Below are 21,552 nucleotides of genomic sequence, written 5' to 3'. Positions count from 1 at the left end.
TTGATGATATAAAGCCTAATGCCATTAATAATCATAAATATTTCATTCAATAAAATTTAAAATGATTATTATTTTTGTAAAATGTCCTTATTTTTGGTTGAATAAATTAAAACATGTGTACCTGGGGCGAACAGGTAGCCTAGTGTTTAAGTGCTAAACTCCCATTGCTGAACAGGGTTAAAGTCCTGGACCTGGCAACTTAAAAATCACACCAGGTGCATGTATGTGTGTGTGTCCAAAATTCCAGGAGGAGAATGGAGGAGAGGGGATTGTGTCATAGCCATCCTCCCTGCGGAGTGATTTCTCATTTTTCTCTCACTGACTCTCTTCAGCAAGCCCATGCACCCTATTGCAAAAACCTAAAAGCAGGAGAAAAAGACATGTGTGCTCTTTTTTCCTTTTAATTATAGATGTATTTTATTTTTAAAATTTTATTTATTTTATTTTACTTTATTTTATTTTAATTTTGCATGCACTCACCAGAGAGAGATAGAGTTGAGAGGGAGAGTAACAAATCAAGTTGCTAGGTCTAGGACTTGAACTGTGGTTCGCCATTTGAGAGTCTAGCACCTTAACTACCACACCATTTGCTAGTCTCTATAGATGCATTTTAAAAGATTACTAATAGATTCCTTGAGTGTTATTAGAGTGCAGATCCATTTACTCCCTTAATTTTTTTCCTAAAATATTATCACCTTTAACAGAGGTGTCTGGGAACTTAACTCTAAGCAGCATTCTAGGTTACTCTAGGGTAATCATGAATATTAGGTAACAAGGAGTTTCGTTCTAAGACATAGCACATGTCTAAGATCTAATGCATTATTAATTATATTTTCATTCTATCCCACAAATCAGTCAGACAGAATGTGATCCTGGAATGCCAGACCACTCTACTTGATTTCATAGACCTGGGATCTTCGTTTGCTATCTAACTCTGATGCGTCTCCATTTCTATTTCTCAAGCTACAGAAGCATCTTTTAATTAGGATGGCTAAATATTTATTTTATAAAGCTTCTTATTTATTTCATCCATGAACAAGAAAGATGAGTAAGAGAAAGTGAGAGAGACAACACCCCCAACAGGTTCTTGATGCCGTAATCCACCCAAACTTAAGCCATAGACCAAGGGCATGCACTGCCTGTTAGTACTCAGAGAGGTCTCCAGACCTCACAGAGCACTGGATTTTATTGATATGCCACCATTCCACCTCAAAATGTTCAATAAATACCTGATCTTCATGACAAAAGTATACATTAACTACTGGAGAAAATTACCAATCTACATATACCATACCAGGCCCCCATTTTTTTGCATTAAGAATGTTCACACTTAAAAGAGTTATCTATGTAGAAGCTACATATGTATTTAATCTCTAAAGTTATTTACCAATAAAAGTGCCCTTTAGAATGCGTAATTTTAGAAACACTGTAAAAACTTAGTGCACTTACCAAACATCGATCAAGAGACTCATATGAATTTATCCAGTGTAACTTTTTAAATATTTTGACTGAAATAATTCTCTATATATGGTGTTTTAATATATTGAATAAATCTGAATATATCATAACATAATAAAATTGAGCTAATTAATTTATTCTTCATCTCACATACTTATTTTTTTGAGACTGAGGAGAGAAATAACTTTTATTTTAAAATTTCATGCTTTAAATTCATGTTATATACACTAAGTACTATATAAAATTGTGGCCATCCTGCTTATAAACATAAAATGTTGCCAAGTTAGAGAACAGAGTATTAATAATAATAATTTCTAAATTGACTCGTGGTTTTTTCTTATGTTATTTATTGGGTTAACAGAAGCATTTACCCTTAAAGTTGGTAAACATGGTATCAGAATATTATACAAGCAAATCTGTCTTCTACACAATGGCCCACTGGGTTGCATTTACTCCAAACAAAAACAAAACAAAACCTCTCCAAAAAAAAAAAAAAAAAAGAATTTAATTAACCCAGAGTACAGTGTGGAGTAGCTTCCTTCATTTGTTAAGTAGTCCGTTCAAGTTAAGGGTCATTTTTGGCTGAAGACATTAAGTCATGTTGCGAATGGGCTTATCAACATGCATTAGAAATACAATACATGATTTCCAGCAGAGAAATGATTGCAATTACACAGATAAACATAATCATACATCTATGTACATGCATTAAAGTTACATTTACATATATACAACATACATGTAAAACCTTGCGATTGATGTCATATCTTGTTCCTATGTGTTTTATTTATTTTTTTAACTTTTTATTCTCTTTAAAATTTTTTATTTTAATTTCTTTTATATATTCAATCACATATGTCACTTTGCTTGTAAAGTGAATGTTCCAATATGAATACATTTCTTACCAGTCCAGCTGGGGGTAATATACACGCTATCATCCACAGATAACCCATTTCTTTGTCCCATAAATTCTTGCCTCTATTTTTCTCCTTAATGTCTCTCCTCAAACTCTCCTCTTGTAGGAGAGTCCCTCTTTCCACACTGTATCTGGTATATATAACCATTTTATATGTTTCTATATCGTCTAGTCTTTCGGTTTTGGCCATAGAGTGCAGACAGTCGGTATATATTAAGTGGAGACATACAATGTCTGATGGATTGGTTTTAGAGAGAAGATTTTTGTTTCATCAGATCACAAGTGAGTTTCATGTCATGGTCCACAAAGGATTCTAAGTTGTTAAGAATTTATACATAACCCTAAGATTCATGTTCAGTGGCAACCAAACCATTTTTTTTTCTAGTTTCCTTTATTTATTTACATTCATTCACTATACATCATTATACAAAATGAGATGAGATTTCCCATCCAGAATACACTGTAAATTGGTTCAATCAAGCACATCAACATATGTGTTATGGGGTTATTTATTTTCTTCTGGGTAAGCTGCTTGAGTTCCCTGTGTATTCTAGTTATTAGTCCCTTAACTGAGGCACAGTAACAGAAATTCTCTCCCATTCCAAGACTTGTTGATTCACACTAATTATGGTGTCCTTTGCTGTGCAAAAACTCCTTCATCTGGTGTAATCCCACCTGTTTATTTTGGGTATTATTGCCTGTGCTTTGGGGGTCTTGCTTAAGAAGTCTTTGTCTACACCAATGTCTCCCAGAGTTTCCCGTGTTTTCCATCAGTAGTTTTATAGTTTGTGGTCTTAGGTTTAGATCTCTGACCCACTTTGAGTTGATTTTTTTAATAGAGATAGATAGGGGTTCAGATTCATCTTTCTGCAGGTGGATACCAGTTTTTCCAACACCATTTGCTAAAGAGCTTTCCCTTTTCCCACTGTATTGACTGGTACACTTTGTCAAAGATGAGTTGGCTGTATGTGTTGGGGTTTATTTCTGGAGTCTCTACTCTGTTCCATTGGTCCTCATGTCTATTTTTGTGCCAATACCATGCTGTTTTGATGATCACAGCTTTGTAATTTGAAAATAGGATTTTTTTTTAAAAAAAAGTTGATTGTAGGAAAAATTTTCTAATATCTTTTTTTGTTTAGTAGCCAGACTGCAAGAAGTTTGAAAATCGACTATTTATGTGCACCAGAGAAATGCGTCCAGTCTGCGGCACTAATGGCAAAACTTACAGCAATGAATGCATTTTCTGCAGTAGTATGTTGTAAGAACACAAGATTAAATATTGACTTTCCCAAAGTAATGAAAGACCCTTCACAAAATGATAGAAAAACTAGTGTCTCTGATGGCCCAGACACAATATATACAAAAATTAACAGAACTATTCCTATAAATGCATAAGAAAACACTTGAAGCTCCTCTGAAGGTCTCATTTCTAAAAGCAGTTTTGTGTTTGACCTTTCAGTATAAATCCACTAGGTAGTCTGCAAATGTAAAAATCAATTAATTTAATTTGATTACTATGAATTACTCACAGCAGAATAATGACCAATATCAAGGCATTCCAAAGCTGAATGATCATCCCTATAATGTTGATCCAATTTAACAAGAAACTTGACTAATTATGGGGATCTGTGATCCATCACAGTGGGCTATGCTGCTGAAAGGGACCCATCTGATGAGCTGCTTTGTCTCCTGAATCTGTGGTAGCCTGTGAGCCTGCCTTAGAGTGCAGGAGTCTAGGACACTTCCACCCTCCCTTCCTGTCTCCTTCCCTCTGAAAAAGTTTGCAGTGTCAAGGTTTAGTCAGCCTTCCTACCCACTGCCAGATTTTCTCTCATAGGGTTTTCCTTTTATGAAATCTTTGCACATTTAATCCCCAAATTGTCTCCTGCTTTTAAAGAACTCTAAGACTAAATCTAATCTTTTTCTTGCCTTGGTTTAGGTGGGTCCCAAGACTGAGTCAGGGCTGAGCATGCAGGTAGTTCCAGCAAAGGGGCAAGGAATTACGCAGGGTTAGATGACAGATGGAGCTCACCTGCCTGAAGAAGTAAAGCACAGATGTTTAAATCCTCCTCACCGAGAAGCATTTTAGTTAATACTCAGAGAATTAAAATTTTTAAAAAAATAATATTTTCTTTCTCCCTCTCTTCTTATTTACAGAACAAGTGAAGTTAAATTTGGATTTGCTCATTGGGGTAAATGCAGAGGTTCTGCCTGAGCTGCATAGTCCTATGGCTTTATTGCAATCCTGTTCGTGGTGGATCCTACCTAACTCTTCTCAGTAAGGGTCTTACATTTCTAGATTGCCAGGTGCAGCTTTCTATGGAGTGAAGTGGAATAGAAGATGTCAAAGAATCTTTTCAGCTCTAGGAACCTGTATTAAAAGATTCTTCGTGTCCCTGTCTATTCAGTGGTAGTTTTGAAAAACTATTATCTTAAATATGTAGTTGATTGTATAAAACCTAAGGCCATTTATAATCATAAATATTTCATTCAATAAAAATATAAATAATTTTTGTTTGCTTTTGTAAAATGTTCTTTATTTCTTTGGTTGGATAAGTTAAAACACATGTACCTGGGGCAAGCCCATGGCATAGTGGTTAAGACATCAGATCCCACATGTTTGAACAGGGTTAAAGTCCTGGACCCTGGCACCTTAAAAATGACACCAGGTGTATGTGTATTATGCCCCAAATCCCAGGGGGAGAATGAAGGAGAGGGGATTGTGGCACCCACTCCCCCTGGGGGGTGATTTCTCACTTTTCCTCTCAATAACTCTCTATCTCCAGCAAGCACATACACCCTATAACAAAAACCTAAAAAATATAGAAAAGAAAAAGAAAAAAAAAAAGACGTGTGCAGCCTTATTATTCTTTTAAGTATAGATGCATTTTATTAAAAAATTTATTATTGTTTTCTAATTTTGCATGCACTCAGTAGAGAGAGACAAAGAAAAGAGTGAAAGTGACAAAGCAAGCTTCCAATTCTAGGACTTGAACTGTGGTTGGCCATATGGGGGTCCAGCACCTTAACCACCACACGATTTGCTAGCTGTTATAGATTCACTTTCAAAGATCACTAATACATTACTTGAGTGTTATTGGAGTACAGATCTATTTACTCCTTTTATTTTTTTCCTAAAATATTATTGCCTTTAAGAGAGGAGTCTGGGAACTTAATTCTTTGAAGGAGTCTAGGTTAATCTTAGGGTAATCTTGAATATTAAGTGATAAGGTATTTTATTCTAAGACAAAGTATATATTTAACATTTAATGCATTACCAATTATGTTTTCATTCTGTCCCACAAATCAGTCAGACAGACAGACAGACAAGAGTGTGATCCTGGAATGCTAGGCCACTCTACTTGTTTCCTCTTTTTTTAAGAATTATTTTACTTAACTTCATTTATTTATTTATTTTAATTTGACCAGAGAGGGACAGAGTAAAAGAGAGAGAGAGAGAGAGAGAGAATGAGAAAGTAAGCTGCTAGGTCCGGGAATAGAACTACAGTCAGCCAGGTGGGAGTCTAGCACCCTTAACCACCACGCCACCTTCTGGCCCCACTCTACTTATTTTCATAGACCTAGGATCTTCATTTGCTGTTCAAGTCTGATCTGTCTCCATTTCTATTTCTCAGCCTACTATTAGGAAACTAAATATTCAGTTTTTAAAGCTTATTACTTATTTCATCCATGAACAAGAGAGATGAGCAAGAGAAAGTGAAAGAGACAGCACCCTCAACAGGTTCTTGATGCTATAATCCATCCAAGCTTAAGCCATAGACCAAGGGCATGCACTGCCTGTCAGTACTCAGAGAGGTCTCCAGACCTCACAGAGCACTGGATTTTACTGATATGCCACCATTCCACCCCAAATTGTTCAGTAAATACCTGATCTTATTGGCAAAATATTTTAAAACATTAACAACTGGAGAAAATTACCAATCTGCTACATATACCTTACCAAGCCCACACTTTTTTTCAGTAAAAATGTTCACACTTAAAAGGGTTATCTATATAGAAGCTACATATGCATTTAATCTCTAATGTTATTTTCTAATAAAAGTGCCATTAGAATGTAAAATTTTAGAAACACTTTAAAAACTAAGCCAGTGTACTTACCAAATATTGATCAAGATATATGCATGAATTTATCCAGGGAAAATATTTTAATAATTTAGACAGAAAAAATTCTCTATATTTATGGTGTTTTAATATATTGAATAAACTTGAATGTATTGTGAAATAATGAAATCAAGCTAATTAATCTATCCTTAATCTCACATATTTTTATTTTTTTGGAGGGGAGAGAAAAAAACCTTTATTTTAAAATTCCATGTTTCAATTCATGTTATATACACTATGAAGCCATTCTGCCTATAAACATAAAATATGCCAAGTTAGAAAACAAGATATTAATAATAATCATTTTGGAATAGACTCACAGTTTTTTCTTTTGTTATTGTTGGGGTAACTGCCACATTTATCTTTAAGGTTGGTAAACATGCTATCAGAATATTACCAAGTGCATATGTCTTTTACATAGTGGTCCACTGAATTGCATTTACTCTCAACAAAAGCAAAACCCACTTGCGTTGTACACTAAGCAGTATCTGTATCACAGGTTACAGGACTGGTGAAAGCCAAAATGAATCTCTGACATTGGAGGGACTCTTCAATAGTTAATCTTTGGGTTTAGGGAAGACAAATAGTCCCACAACACATTTCACATGTCTTTAAAATAGCAAGCGTTTGGGGCCAACAGTGGTTTAGTGGGTAAGGCACGCTACTCCCAGATGGCTAAGTTTTGTTTGAGTCCTAGACATGAAGGCTTGAATTACGCTGGGTACATTTGCTTGCATGCCAAAATCCCAGGGGAATGTAGAAGAAGGGATTGTGTCATGGCTATCCCCCTTGGGGAATGATTTCTCTCTCTCTTTCTGTCTCTCCAGCGACCAAATGTGCTCTATAGGAAAAATCTCGCTTAAAAAAATAATAAAAGACCAAGTGCTCAAGCAACTTAAGCTTTTCATTATAATGTTAAATTTAATGCACTTGGGGTTTTCCTTGAATTATAGCTGCAATCAGATTCATCTAACAACACACATACACTGACACTTTAGCATAAGGGCAAATGCTAAAAACAAACTGTTTGGACTTTGAAAGAAAGACCGTAGTATAAAAAACAGTCTATGATCTTACAGTCAGGAAATTCATACTGAAATGTTCTATTTGTGTATGATAAAGACCGAGAAATAATATAATACAAGCATATTACACATTATTTACATGGCTCTTTCTTTTCTAGGTACCTAAAACTTTCATGTTATACAACTCACCACCCTAAACAAGCTTTGCAGAGTTGACACTGAGCCAGATCACTGACAGAAGAGCTTGTACAGTGCTGTAATAAAAAAAAAAATCTATTTTGAAAGCTATTGAATAACTACCAAACACTATAAAATAGGATTTGGGTGCAGTTGTTGGCAGACACAAAGGCCACAGAAATATACCAGGCTTCATTCTGTTAAAGCCCCAAGTGCCCTCTCCACATTTACCATTGTACAAGTTACTAAAAGGATACTATTCATTCTTTTGGCAGTGCATAAGATTGTTGGCTTATTACTGGGTTGGGTGTTTCTAGAGCCTTAAACTTTCAAATGTTCAGTTAATTCTCAATGCTTGGATATCTTAGCTAGATACTTATAATCTGATTCACTAATTGTCAACCAGTATATCTGAATCATAGTGAACATGTTAGATTACTATTTTCCCCCAATACATGGAAAAAGTTAATTCTTTTACCATTTTCTGAATCTAGACTTCAGTGGTTTAAATTTAAATCTACTCAACTGAGAACAATTACTATCAAGTACAGTTAGTTATTTTAAATTGAACTGATGACAGTGCCATTACATCACAGTGCAATGACACATTAATGAGATATAATTATATTTTTACATTAATTTGAAGTTTTATACAGACTTACTTCCTAGTGAAACTGTTTCAGTCCAATGGACAAATCTCAGTAAACAAATTTAAATATTAGAACTCTATCTTACTTTTATACCTGCACTTTAAGTAAAATCTTAAGTTGAAATGTCATTATCTCCTTATCTGAGGATTAAAGGAAACAGGAACCCAGTGGCTTGGTGGTTTGAGAAGAACACTTGGTGATGGTGGCTCACTAGATCAGGCTCCTGCATAGTTCTGATTAGCTTCAGGCTTAGAAAGTAAACGAACTGGAAAAGCCAGAGTTCCAATTCTGAGTATTGGAAAATTTCTGTCCTACCCTCCATTTTGCATGGCCATTCATGCAGCTGCTGATAAATTGGAAATATGTCCTCTTTCTGTTTTCTTATGAACAAGTTTCATCTGAAATTCTGATCCTAACATTTCTAGGCTGAGGGTCTGGAATGATATGTCTCTCCACCATCCATCTTCGGCTTCTTTGTCACATTTCATCCTGCTTCGGGGATTGCAGGATTTCTACCACCCGTCTCTTCCTGGCTGCCAAGCCCAGAGTAATAGGTGTTGCTGATGGATCCTCCCCTTTGTCTCAGTGCATAAATTTTCAAGGGCCAATTAGCTGAGTTGAGCCCAGGAGCCGAGGCCAACACATGAGTCCCCTCAACACAAAAATTTGAGAAAAGTCTTGGTGACTTAAGCTGGAAACTAAGGGGTGGTACCCCTTGAACCTCCTAGCATCCCTCTATTCCCAAGGAGAGAAGAGGCACGGATCACACAAAGCCCACGAGCGAGCGTGGAGAAGCTACTTAGCAACCACCCCAGCATCTCCAACTCCACCTCCTCCTCTGCCTCTATTCACAAAGTAGAGCACATACTTGTTTTGAGAACATTTAAAATCTACTCTTGGGACAGCCTGTAGCCTAGCAAATAAGGAGACTGGATCCCGCACAGCTGAGCTCCATGGCTCAGGTCCCAGACTCAAGACTTGGGAAACATGGTGGGCGCATGGGCATGCATGCCTGAAATCTGGACAGGAAGGAGAAGTGGAGAACTGAATGGAGAAGTGGAGAAACTTTTCTCATGATGGGTGTTTTCTGTGTCCCTTGCTTTCTGTTTCTCTTGCTTTCTCTGCCTCTCTTTCTCTTAAATAAGTGATCTGCCCTCCGGCATATTAAAAAGATATATTCTCTTGGCAGTTTTCAAGTATACAATATACTATTAATCACCATTCTACTCCCCGTTGGCAGTTTTCAAGTATACACTATACTTGATAATCACCATTCTATTCTCAGTTTCTGTGAGTTTGACTTGTTTTCACATTCTACATGTAAGTGAGAACATATATTATCTGTCTTAATGTGCATGGTTTGTTTCTCTTAGCATAATGTTCTCTAGGTTCATCTTTTTAAATATGTATGACAATTTTCTTTTTCAATCTATTCCACATGCACACACCAAATTGTCTTCATCCATGCATCCATTTATGAAGATATTGGTAGATTCCTCATTTTGTCTATTATATATAATACTGTAATAAACACGGAGTGTAGATCTCTTTAACATGCTGACTTCATTTTCTTTAGATATAATCTCAGAATTGGTATTGCTGGACCACGTGGTAGTTCTAGTTTGAATATTATGAGGAGTCTCCATATCATATTTTATACTTGGTCTACTAATTTACATTCTTATTCCCAGTGTATAAGATTTTTCTTTACATCCTTGTTAATACTTGACTTTTTATAATAGCCATTTTTACAGTTGTGAGATAATATATCATTGTGGTTTTATTTTTCATTCCCCTAATGATTTGTGATTTGGGAATTTTTTCATACACCTACTGACCTCTTTAAAAAATTATTATTATGTTTTTGAATAAGGTGCTTCTCTTTATTGGAGAGAGGCAGAAAGAGACAGAAAGAGAGGGAAAGTGCAAATTCACTCCCTCTAGTCATGGTGGCCACACCATAATCCATTCTTCTCTATTCTCTTCTTGGGATTTTGGGCATTCATGCACACATATCCAGTTTTTTTTTCAAGCTGCTAGACAGAGACCCTCAGAGTCAGCCATGTGGGATCAAGCTGACTTAATCACCGTGCCACCTGCTGGCCCCCTGTTGGCCATTTTTATGTCTTTGGAAAACTGTCTACTTAGATTTTGTTCGTTTGTAGTTTTGTTATTTGTTCTCTTGCTGTTGAATTATTTGAGGTCCTTATATAATTTGGATGTTAATCCGTCATCAAGTATATAGTTTGCAAATATTATTTCCCATTTCACAGTTGTCTCTTTTTTTTTTTTTTTTTTTTTTTTTGGGGGTTTATAGGGCACATATGCTCGCCAGACAGACAGTGAGGGACAAAACACGACGACGGAGCAATCCCCCCCCCCCCCAGGGGAGATGGCCATGCCGCAATCCCTTCTCCTCCATTCTCTTCTCGGGATCTTGGCATGCACGCACATGCGCCTGGTGTGAGTTTAAGCTGCTGGGTCTGGGACTCGAACCACGGTCGACTACATGGGAGTCCAGCGACATAGCCATTACGCTAACTCTTGGTCCCCACAGTTGTCTCTTTATGTAGTTAATTGATTCCTTTGTTTTGCCAAATCGTAGTCTGATACAATATCATTTGTTTGTCTTTGTTTTATTTTTCTGTTCTTTTGGAGTCATATCAAAATGTCACTGCCCAGAAGAGTGTCATGATGCTTTTCCCTTGATTTGTTCTAGTGGTTTTATAATTCTATTTCTTACATTTACATATTTAATTCATTTTAAATTGGCGTTTATATGTGGTGTGTGATAAGAGTACCATTTCATTCTTCAGTTCAGCCCTGACATTGCTTGAGTGGCAATGACAGAATTACCACACTCCACCCAGCCAATGCCATCACATCCACTTTTTTGTTCTAAAAAATTTTTCTCCAATAAACCAGTTCATAGAAGTAATGATATCTGCATAAAATATAGATATAATGATACTACTATAGAAAGCATAAAAAAATGGAATAATATAGCACCAGCAAAGGTATACAATATTTTAGAAAATGATCTAAAAGAAATCAAGTTCTCTGACATGCTGAACAAAGAATTTGTAATAATAATAATAACTTTAAAGGAGCACAGCACAATTAATCAAAACATGAAAAAAAGTCAGGCACACTATATGAACATAATGAGAAATCTAATAAAGAGTTTGAAATATAAAACATTCTGAAGCTAAAGGGTATAATATAATGAAAAATGATATAAGGCATCAGTAGCAGAATTTATGAAGTACACAAAATAAATCTGTCAACTTGAAGACAGTTTATCTGGAAATAAACAGAAAAAGAAAATAAAAATGAATGGGAAAGAATCAAGAAAGCCTATAGGTTTGTTGGACACTATCAAGAAAACTAATTTTTTTATAGAATTTCAAGATGGAAAACAGAGAGAATATTTATTTAAATAAGTAATACTTACAGTTTCCAAATCTGAGAAAAGATATAAATATCTATATACAGGAATTTCAAAGCCTTCAAATCAGATTAAATTCACACCAGATAAAACAGATAAGTAATTATGCTGTCAAGAAACTGAATGCAAAGAGAGAATCTTAAAAGTGATAATAAGAGAAATGAAGTGTCTATGACATATAAGAAAATTCTAGTAATTCTATCAAGAGATTTATCAGAGAAAACTTTACAGTCTAGGAGCGAGTAGGATAACTATTCTAAATAAATGAAGAAGAAAAGGAAAACTGCCACCCATGAATACTATTCCCAACAAAGCGGTCCTTAAGAAATGAAAAAGAGAGACCATAAGATGGCATAATGATTATGTTATTGGAATCCCATGTGGTTGAAAGCAATTTAAGTCCTGGATCTATTGGCTTAGAACTCACTCTGGGCACGTGTTCGTGTGTGTCAAAATCCTGAGAGTAGAATGGAGGAGAAGGGATTGTGGCATGGCCATCTCTCCCAGAGGTGGTTTCTTGCTTTCTATTTCTGTTTCTCTCTTTCTCTCTGGTGAGTGCATGCACCCTATAGCAAAATTTCTTAAAAGAAAAAAAAAGAAAAGAAAAAGAAAAAGAAAAAGGAAAAGAGACAAAGACTTCCTCATTTAAGCCAAAGCTGAGAGACTATCACTACAAAATCTATCATACAAGAAATTCCACTGGGAATTTTTCAAGTTGCAATAAAGGGATGCTGTTAAATAAAATAAGAATACATGAATATATAAAACTTGATGGTAAAAGTAAGTATACTATAAAATTCATTATACACTGAAATTATATGGGGTATGTAGATCACTTATATTTCTAGTATCAATGTTGAAAAACAAAATTGTTTACAGTAAATATATCTACAATAATTGTAAACACCACACAAATATTTAAAATGTAAATTATGACATAAAAACAAAAATATGGGGATTAAAGTATAGTGTTTTTATTTCAATGCTAAGGTTTCATCAGCTTAAAATAACTTGTTCTAATAGTAAGACTTTTTTCTTTTTAATAGAAAAAGTCACATATAGTTAACAGAGAGAAACAGAGATACATGAAGAGGTAGGAAATATCTCCTGATGGGGTGTGGTCACATCTCAATAACTTCTCCTCCTTTTGTCCATCCTGTCAGGATTTGGGACATGCATGTGCAAGTGCCCAGCGTGATTTTCAAACCACCTGGTCTGGGATTTGAACTGAAGTTTTTCATGTGGAATTCAGCTCCTTTAACCACAAGTTTACCAGACTGTCCCATAAGATTTTTAAAAAGGTGTATTTATAGTTATTTCTTCCATGAATGAAGGAGAGAAATAGAGACAGTGGTAGCATCCTCAAGTCTTGGCACCATGATCCTCCCAAACCTTCAGCCAACTGTGAATCATGGGCACATGCATGTCTGACAGTCTCTGGGAGGTCTCTGACCATAAACCCAAGCCATGTGGGTCAGCTTTGTAGCTGGGGTCAATAATGGCATCAATCAAGAGTGTCTCTCTCATTCATGGAAGAAATAAACAAATAAACTTTAAAAATCTGTGTAAATGAACATGTTTGGGTCAGAGTATGTTGTGTCCTGAATTCTTTTTTTGTTTGTTTGTTTTAAGGTTTTATTTATTTATTTATTTTTTGCTATAGGGCATGTGTACTCACCTGAAAGAGACAGAGAGAGATATAGAGAGGGTAGAGTAAAAGTGAAAAATCACCACCCACAGTGTAATCCCTTCACCTCCATTCTCCTCTCAGGATTTTAGACATGCATACACATATTCCTGGTGTGATTTTAAAGGCACTGGGTTTGGATTTGAACTGCCGCCAGCTATGAGGGAGCTCAGCACCTTAACCACCACACCAACTACTGGGCTCTCTGCTGGATTCTTGATCTCACAAATAGCCATATCAGGTCCCAGTGTAGACTTCGGTCATGAACAACAGACACCCTTGGATGCCAAGAATACTGTCCTCAGCTACCTGCTTTACCCATCATTTTACACCTTTTTAAAAATTTGCCCCCAATTTTCTGGATATCTAGATACGCATGTCTCTTTGCTCCACTCTCAAATATAGTCTCAAATGGATGGGCACACTCTAACACATCTCTTCTGTTTTAAATCTCCCAAAACTAGTGATTACCTATCTCTAGACTCTCAGCTTCAGGTGTGCTGTGTTATTCAGAAACTCGCATCTCACACAGCTTTAATCTGGTGGGATATTTCCCCAAGCCAATTTGTTCTCTGCTAAGAAAGGAGAGGAATTAGAAGACTCCGAACTACTTTAGTAGTTTAATATATATGGACTTCTATAATTCTGTTTTCAACACTATTTCATAAATACACTATTTAGTAAACTAGGGGAGGGCTCTCCTCAAATCTCACTTGCTGTTTTGTATTTCTAGATCAAATCCAGGGAGCTATCTAATCTGTTACGCAAAAAGAAAGGTTTCTTTGTTCACAATTGATGGGGGCAGTGATAGTAGAAGAACTAGAGAATGGTTTTGTTTCCATTAATGTTCTCTCTCTATTTTCACATTTCTTTCAACGTGAAGAAGTAGTCTTGTTCTTACCTCATCTTTGGCAAAGCTGAATAACATATTCATTACTTTCATGATGCTATTTTAACTAATCCATGTGTCTAGCATATCATTACCAAACAGTTATTAAAAACATGTGGTCTGTTGTGACCTTTGGCAGACTCCTTCTTTTAAACTCTGCTAATGAATACCTATAAAAGTATTATAGAAAGCCACCCTCAGGGACATGGGCACACATGATAATTAAAATCTAGACTCCAGTGTAACTTTCCTTCAATTCCATGTCCATTAACTTGCAATGACAATGCTATACTCAAAGGGTTTTCTTTTTCTTTTTCTTTTTTTTTTAAAGAATGATTTATTTCACTTGTCATTATTATTATTATTTTTTAATTTCACCAGAGAGAGAAGGGAAAGTGAGAAAGCAAGCTGCCAGGTCCAGGATGCAAACCACGGTCAGCCATGTGGGAGTCCAACACCTTAGCCACCATGCCACCTGCTGGCCCCTCTCAAAGGTTTTTCTATAAATCTTAGCTTTAATTACTGCTATAAAAAAGTTAGATTAGGGTGACAAGTAGAATGACAAATAATAAGGGCATATCATTTCAATATCACATCCTTAGTATTGTTGACAAACCTGTGAGATAAAAATAATTATTCTCAAGTTTCAGATTAGACAATTGTGGATTAGTAAATTTGATCATTATGTCAAAATTATTCAGTGGTAGGTAGGATTTGGACTTGAGTTCAACTGCCAAAGCCTTCTCCAGAAATCAGTTTGTAAAGACATTAAATAACTCGGATTAACTCTCATCTTAAATCAGCCCTGTAGTTTTCCCCACATAACTCTAAGGTAAAGATCACTTATTTTAGTTAAAATTTAAGACATAGTCCCATGTGGACTGAGTTTCACTCCAAGACTTTCTCATCTTGTGCTCCTGCTATTCACATCCTGTCCTCTAGCCTGTGATCCCTATGGAGGCTGCCCAGAGACTCTTCGGTAAGTTTTTCAGGTATACCATTGCCCAAGCCTCAGATACAAACAATTTAATTATTTTCTTGGTGGTGCCACCGGACTTTGGTAAAATGTGTCCAGCTGATATGTATAGCTGATTGCAAATTTGTACTTGGTTTTATGTGATGTTTTTATTTGGGATACAGATCAAAGGAAACATAAAAATTATCTGCATTTGTATTTATAAGTTTGTATGAATCTACACGTAATTCAGAGTAAAAAGTCTAATAGAAAAATCTGTGATTAAGTTAGAAGTGTTTCTGGTATTGCACAACTTTAAGAGTCTAGGCATGAGTCTAATTCATTCCCCAAATTCACTCTCCTTTTTTGTTGCATTTTTTTCTCTTGCTCTTTCCAACTCAGTGGCTGGAAGAGCTTTCACATCTCTTTTCTATGTGAGACTCTGTAAGTGGTCTTACTAAATCTCCTTCCAACTCCCAACTGTTTCTTCTTGGTACATCAGATCAGATAGTCCCAGACCTCTTGCTGAGAAAAGATCTGTTGAAAAGTACATGAGGTAGATTTTGTGACCTACTTTTCAGCCCCCAGGAAGGACACAGAATATTCCTCTGCCTTATCTGTTCTGGACCTTGGGTCTTACCCCCATCAAGTTCCTCAACAGCAAGTCAATAAAGGACAGTCCTCAGCTGGGTGGAGGTAGCTAGAGGAAAGGTGAAGGAAACAGACACGACATCTAGAGCTGTTGGCCTCTCCACTGTGGTGGGTCAGGTGAGCATTCTAGAGGTGTATCCTTTATTGTTGTGAAGACTGTTCTAGGGCCTTCTTCCTGAAATAATTTTTATTTTCTGAGGAAAAGTTGATGTTTCAATGTGGATATTTCCTTAAATGCAGTCAGACTCCTTGTGGGATAACCCAAACATTTAGGAGAGTAGACAGTTCCTTCTTTGATGTGTGAGGAGGACTTAGTTTTGGGTTTATCAAGTCTCCAGGGAGCCTTCTATTCACATGCTATGTCTTCTTGCTCCTGAGGGTTTGGGGAAAACAAAGGATAGTGTCCACCATAATTGGGGCTTTCAGGATGAAGAAGTTCCTTCACCTTTCATTTGGAAATGAACAATGTGTCCCTGTGCCCTGTGTTATGAACATTCCTAAATGTTTCTTGTCTGCCATAGATTTGACAAAATGGCACTCTTCTCATCATGGATCAAAGCTGTTTTCATCATCGTCTTGGCATTTTCTCTTTTTTCTGGTGAGTAAATTTTCAAATCATGGTTGAAGCTTTTCATATTTCTTTCAAAATGCAGAAAAGAAATGCTGTTTTCTAGGAATGGAGAGGTTGCATTTAATGTGTTTGTAATACTTAAAGTGCTAAAAATGAAGTAAGGCATGTTATAAATATCTTTTTCTTTTTCTTTTTTTTTTTTGAGAGTTTTTTGCTATAGGGCGCATGCGCTCACCAGACAGATGGGGAGACAGAAAGTGAGAAATCACCCCCCAGGGGGGATGTCCACGCCACAATCCCTTCTCCATTCTCCTCTTGGGATCTTGGGCACGCACGCACACACGCCTGGCGTGAGTTTTAAGCCACCGGGTCCAGGACGCGAACTGTGGTCGACTACATGGGAGTCCAGCGACATAGCCATTACGCTAACTGCTGGTCCCTAAATATCTTTTTTAGTATATGTCAGTGGATTGCTTTTTCTTTTTTTCTATCTCAGACAAGTGGAGAAGAGCAGTGAGTTAGAAGGATAGGGATCCTTCGATTTTGTTCATCTTTGCACAGGTGAACACCTTTGCCCATTTTCTCTATTTTTGGAGTTCTGATTCTTTCATTATTAAATGCTAAGTATGGAGGTAATGATGTCTTCTAAAACTGATATCCTTGATAATCTATTCTGTTGTTTGCCCTCTCTCAGTCCTGTTAATCAAGGCTGGTGTGAGGAGAGGACTCATTGATCCTTCTGCTGACAAGTTGTCCTTCTCAAAGCTTGGTGTGTCTCGTAAATTTTAGAATTCAGTAACCAGGAAGCATTGGGTAGATCTCTGATATTAGTGGTGAATACTAAGTATATGCTAATTAATTTCTTTATATTACGTCAATTTATGCAAGACATAGTGACAAAACAAGGCTTTGTATCTTTTCTGACTATGCTGTCTCACGTATAAAAATGAAAAAAAAAATCCTGGTTTCCTTGGAGATAGTTTTAATTGGATGAAGTTATTTTCCAAATGGAATATTCATTTGGGAATTACAGAATATTTGTGATTTGAGGTATTTTTTTGTGAATTTATGGTTTTGGTACTGCCACAGAAAGCTTATAGCATTATATAGAAGGTCATGAGTAAGGATTCATGCAGATTTCTGCTCCTGAGAAATGTGGGTACTTCCCCTCAGAGACTGTTTTTTTTCCCCCTCTTCATATTTGTTCATCCTTTTTTTGTGTGTTTTACAGAAACTGTTCTTGCAGCCTTACAATTAGAAAAACAGGTATGTTGATTCTGATTATCTTAGAAAGTGAAAAAAGGAAACATTCACTTTGTATATTATAAATTATAATATCAAATAATTTAAAGAAGTATTTTTATTTAATTTTATTATTTTATTTATTTATTTTTAATTTGACCAGAGAAGGACAGAGTGAGAGAAAGAGAGAGAGGGAAAGTGAGAAAGCAAGCCGCCAAGTGTGGGACCTGAACTGTGGTTGGCCATGTGGGAATCTAGTGACATTAACAACCACACCATCTTCAGGCCCTTATAATAGCAAATGTTATGACATATAATATACTAAAGAAAAACCTTCAAAAGCAAAAAATAATAGCAAAGCAAACAGCAATTATAGTATAAATCCCTTATGTAATTATTAAACCCATTGGACATCATAGACAAGGTAAAAATATCCCACTGTAGATATCAAAGATTTCTATGGACATAAGCTACATCGTTCATAAGCATCCAGTATATGTTAAGGGTATTTAAAGGAGAATCATTCATCCTAGCATAGCAAAAGTATTTGAAAAAACAACAAACCAATTAAATACTTAAGGGTGGATAAAATCGATAATTTTCATATATTTACAAAAGAGAATTGTATCTGGAGGTAAAAAAATGAACTGTAGTTCTAAACATCTCAATTGATAAAGGTTACAAAGAAGTTTAAAAAGCACAACATGAAAGAAAACACAGCATTTTCTATTTGCATATATTGCAACAATGACAACACTAAACAGATGATATATATACTGAAATCTATGGATCATGCTCTATGGACATGCGTGTGTACACACACACACACACACACATACACACACAAAGGTGTTTTTTTATCCATGATCATGGCTGGCTGTGAAGGCTGGGAGGGTTGTGTTGTGAAAGTCTGTTGAAGGTGCCTTTCTCTCTTTTCTTTCCTGTCTCTCTGTCTTTCATGGAAGAAATAAATAACTAAAATCATGGGATAGGGGCCAGCAGTGGTGTAGTGGTTAAGGTGTTGGACTTTCACATGGTCAACCACTGTTCGAGTCCTTGATGAGATGGCTTGAAAATCAGACCAGATACCTGTGCATGTATAGCCAAAATCCTGAGAGGATTGGCAGAAAGGGGATTGTGCCATGGCCAGTCCCTGTGCAGGGGGTGATTTCTCACTTTTCTTCTCTCTATCTCTCTCTGTCTCTCTCTGGCAGGGTACACACCCTGTTGCAGAAACTTAAAAAAAAATGAGGTAGATTTTACCTGGATATGACAAGAAGTGGGGGACAAGGTGGCACAACTATAAAAATATATTCAACAATTTTCATGGCATTAGAAAAAAAGTTAGATATGTAAAAATATACCAATAACATTTTATGTGTAAGTGGTTTGTAATTACCTGCATGCTTATATTTAACTTTTAAGTATTTTGATTTTTTAAAAGGTTTTTAATTCTTTTTTTTTTTGAGAGAGAGATTTTCGCTATATGGCGCGTGCGCTCGCCAGACAGACAGAGAGAGACATAGAGACAGAAAGCGAGAAATCACCCCCCAGGGGGGAATGGTCACACCGCAATCCCTTCTCCTCCATTCTCTCGGGATCTTGGGCATGCACGCACACGCACCCTGCGTGAGTTTTAAGCCACCGGGTCCGGGACGCGAACTGCGGTCGACTACGTGGGAGTCCAGCAACATGGCCATTATGCTAACTGCTGGTTCCCAAAAGGTTTTTAATTCTGAGAGAGAAATAGAGAAAGTAGCACCTCTGAGACAGTCTTGAGGCTGTGATCCACCCTCAGCTTCAGCCGTCCTGATCATGGGCACATGAGCTCAGTGTACTCAGATAATACTCTGGATCTGAACCAGCGGTCTTCCCATGTGTATTTATAAACCTAAATATAGGACATATTTATTTCACTTCTGTGTATGACACTTGATAGGAAGATAGGATTGTATTTTTAAAGTTCATTTTATGATGAATTTTCTAACATCGCTTTTGTTTAACAGCCCGACTGCAGGAATTTTGAAAATCGAGTCTTTATGTGCAACAGAATTACACGTCCAGTCTGCGGAACTAATGGCGAAACTTACATAAACGAATGCATTTTCTGCAGTTTTAAGTTGTAAGAGCACAAGAATAAATATTGGCTCTCCCAAAGTAACGAAGGACCCATCACAAAGTGATAGAAAAACCAGTGTTCCTGATGAGCAAGGCAAAAATATCAAAAAAAAAAAAGTGTCTCTGTAAATGCCATAAAACAATTGAAGCTTCTCTGAAGTTCTCATTTTTAAAAGTAGTTTTGTGTTTGACCTTTCAGTATAAATCCACTAGGTAGTCTGCAAATGTAAAAATCAGTGAATTTAACTTGATTACTATGAATTACTCATGGCAGAGTAATGACCAATATCAAGGCATTCCAAAGCTGAATGCTCATCCCTATAATGCTGATCCAATTTAGCAAGAAACTTGACTAGTTACGGGGATCTGTCATCTATCACAGTGGGCTATGCTGCTGCAAAGGGACCCATCTGATGAGCTGCTTTGTCTCCAGAATCTGTGGTAGCCTGTGAGCCTGCCTTAGAGTGCAGGAGTCTAGGACACTTCCACCCTCCCTTCCTGTCTCCTTCCCTCTGAAAAAGTTTGCAGTGTCAAGGTTTAGTCAGCCTTCCTACCCACTGCCACATTTTCTCTCACAGGGTTTTCCTTTTATGAAATCTTTGCACATTTAATCTCCAAATTATCTCCTGCTTTTAGAGAATCACTAAGACCAAGTCTAATTTTTTCCTTACTTGGGTTTAGGTGGGTCCCAAGCCTGAGTCAGGGCTGGGCAAGCAGGTAGCTCCAGCCAGGGGCAAGGAATTATGCAGGATTAGGAGCTCACCTGCTTGAAGAAGTAAAGCACAAATGTTTAAATCCTCCGGGTTGAGAAGCATTTTAGGTAATACTCAGAGAATTAAAATTTTGTTTAAATAATTTGTTTTTCTTTCTCTGTCTCTTCTTATTTACAGAACAAGTAAAGTTAAATTTGGATTTGCTCATTGGGGTAAATGCAGAGCTTCTGGCTGAGCTGCGCATTCCTATGGCTTTATTGTAATCCTGTTTTGTGGTGGATCCTACTATACTCTTCTGAATAAGGGTCTTAAATCTCTAGATTATCAGGTGAATCTTTCTATAGTGTTAAGTGGAATAGAAGATGTCAAAGAATCTTTTCAACTCTTGTAACCTATATTAAAGAATTTTTAATGTCCATGTTTAATTATTGAGTGATAGTTTTGAAAAATTATTATCTTGAATATATAGTTGATGATATAAAGCCTAATGCCATTAATAATCATAAATATTTCATTCAATAAAATTTAAAATGATTATTATTTTTGTAAAATGTCCTTATTTTTGGTTGAATAAATTAAAACATGTGTACCTGGGGCGAACAGGTAGCCTAGTGTTTAAGTGCTAAACTCCCATTGCTGAACAGGGTTAAAGTCCTGGACCTGGCAACTTAAAAATCACACCAGGTGCATGTATGTGTGTGTGTCCAAAATTCCAGGAGGAGAATGGAGGAGAGGGGATTGTGTCATAGCCATCCTCCCTGCGGAGTGATTTCTCATTTTTCTCTCACTGACTCTCTTCAGCAAGCCCATGCACCCTATTGCAAAAACCTAAAAGCAGGAGAAAAAGACATGTGTGCTCTTTTTTCCTTTTAATTATAGATGTATTTTATTTTTAAAATTTTATTTATTTTATTTTACTTTATTTTATTT

At 36.4% G+C, this 21,552-nt stretch overlaps 1 protein-coding gene across 1 annotated transcript; it reads left to right on the top strand.

Moving 5' to 3' along the window:
* Positions 1 to 113: 113 nt before the first annotated feature.
* Positions 114 to 19,917, top strand: LOC106734824 (serine protease inhibitor Kazal-type 10-like). Its single transcript, XM_027771657.1, has 5 exons — positions 114 to 134; positions 3,517 to 3,632; positions 16,500 to 16,576; positions 17,781 to 17,815; positions 19,798 to 19,917. Exons 1-5 carry the CDS (start codon positions 114 to 116, stop codon positions 19,915 to 19,917), a joined length of 369 nt encoding a protein of 122 aa, XP_027627458.1.
* The last annotated feature ends 1,635 nt before the right edge of the window (positions 19,918 to 21,552 follow it).

Source organism: Tupaia chinensis, unplaced genomic scaffold (assembly GCF_000334495.1).
Source record: "Tupaia chinensis unplaced genomic scaffold, TupChi_1.0 Scaffold000228_1, whole genome shotgun sequence".
NCBI lineage: Eukaryota > Metazoa > Chordata > Mammalia > Scandentia > Tupaiidae > Tupaia > Tupaia belangeri.
The sequence above is the reverse complement of the archived record's forward strand: the minus strand, read 5'-3'. Positions and strand labels throughout refer to the sequence as shown.

Coding starts and splice junctions, on each gene's coding strand:
- LOC106734824 (XM_027771657.1), top strand. CDS start 114: ATGTGTACCTGGGGCGAACAG. Junction 135..3,516: donor TGTGTACCTGGGGCGAACAG/GTAGCCTAGTGT, acceptor TTTGTTTAGTAG/CCAGACTGCAAGAAGTTTGA. Junction 3,633..16,499: donor ATTTTCTGCAGTAGTATGTT/GTAAGAACACAA, acceptor TGTCTGCCATAG/ATTTGACAAAATGGCACTCT.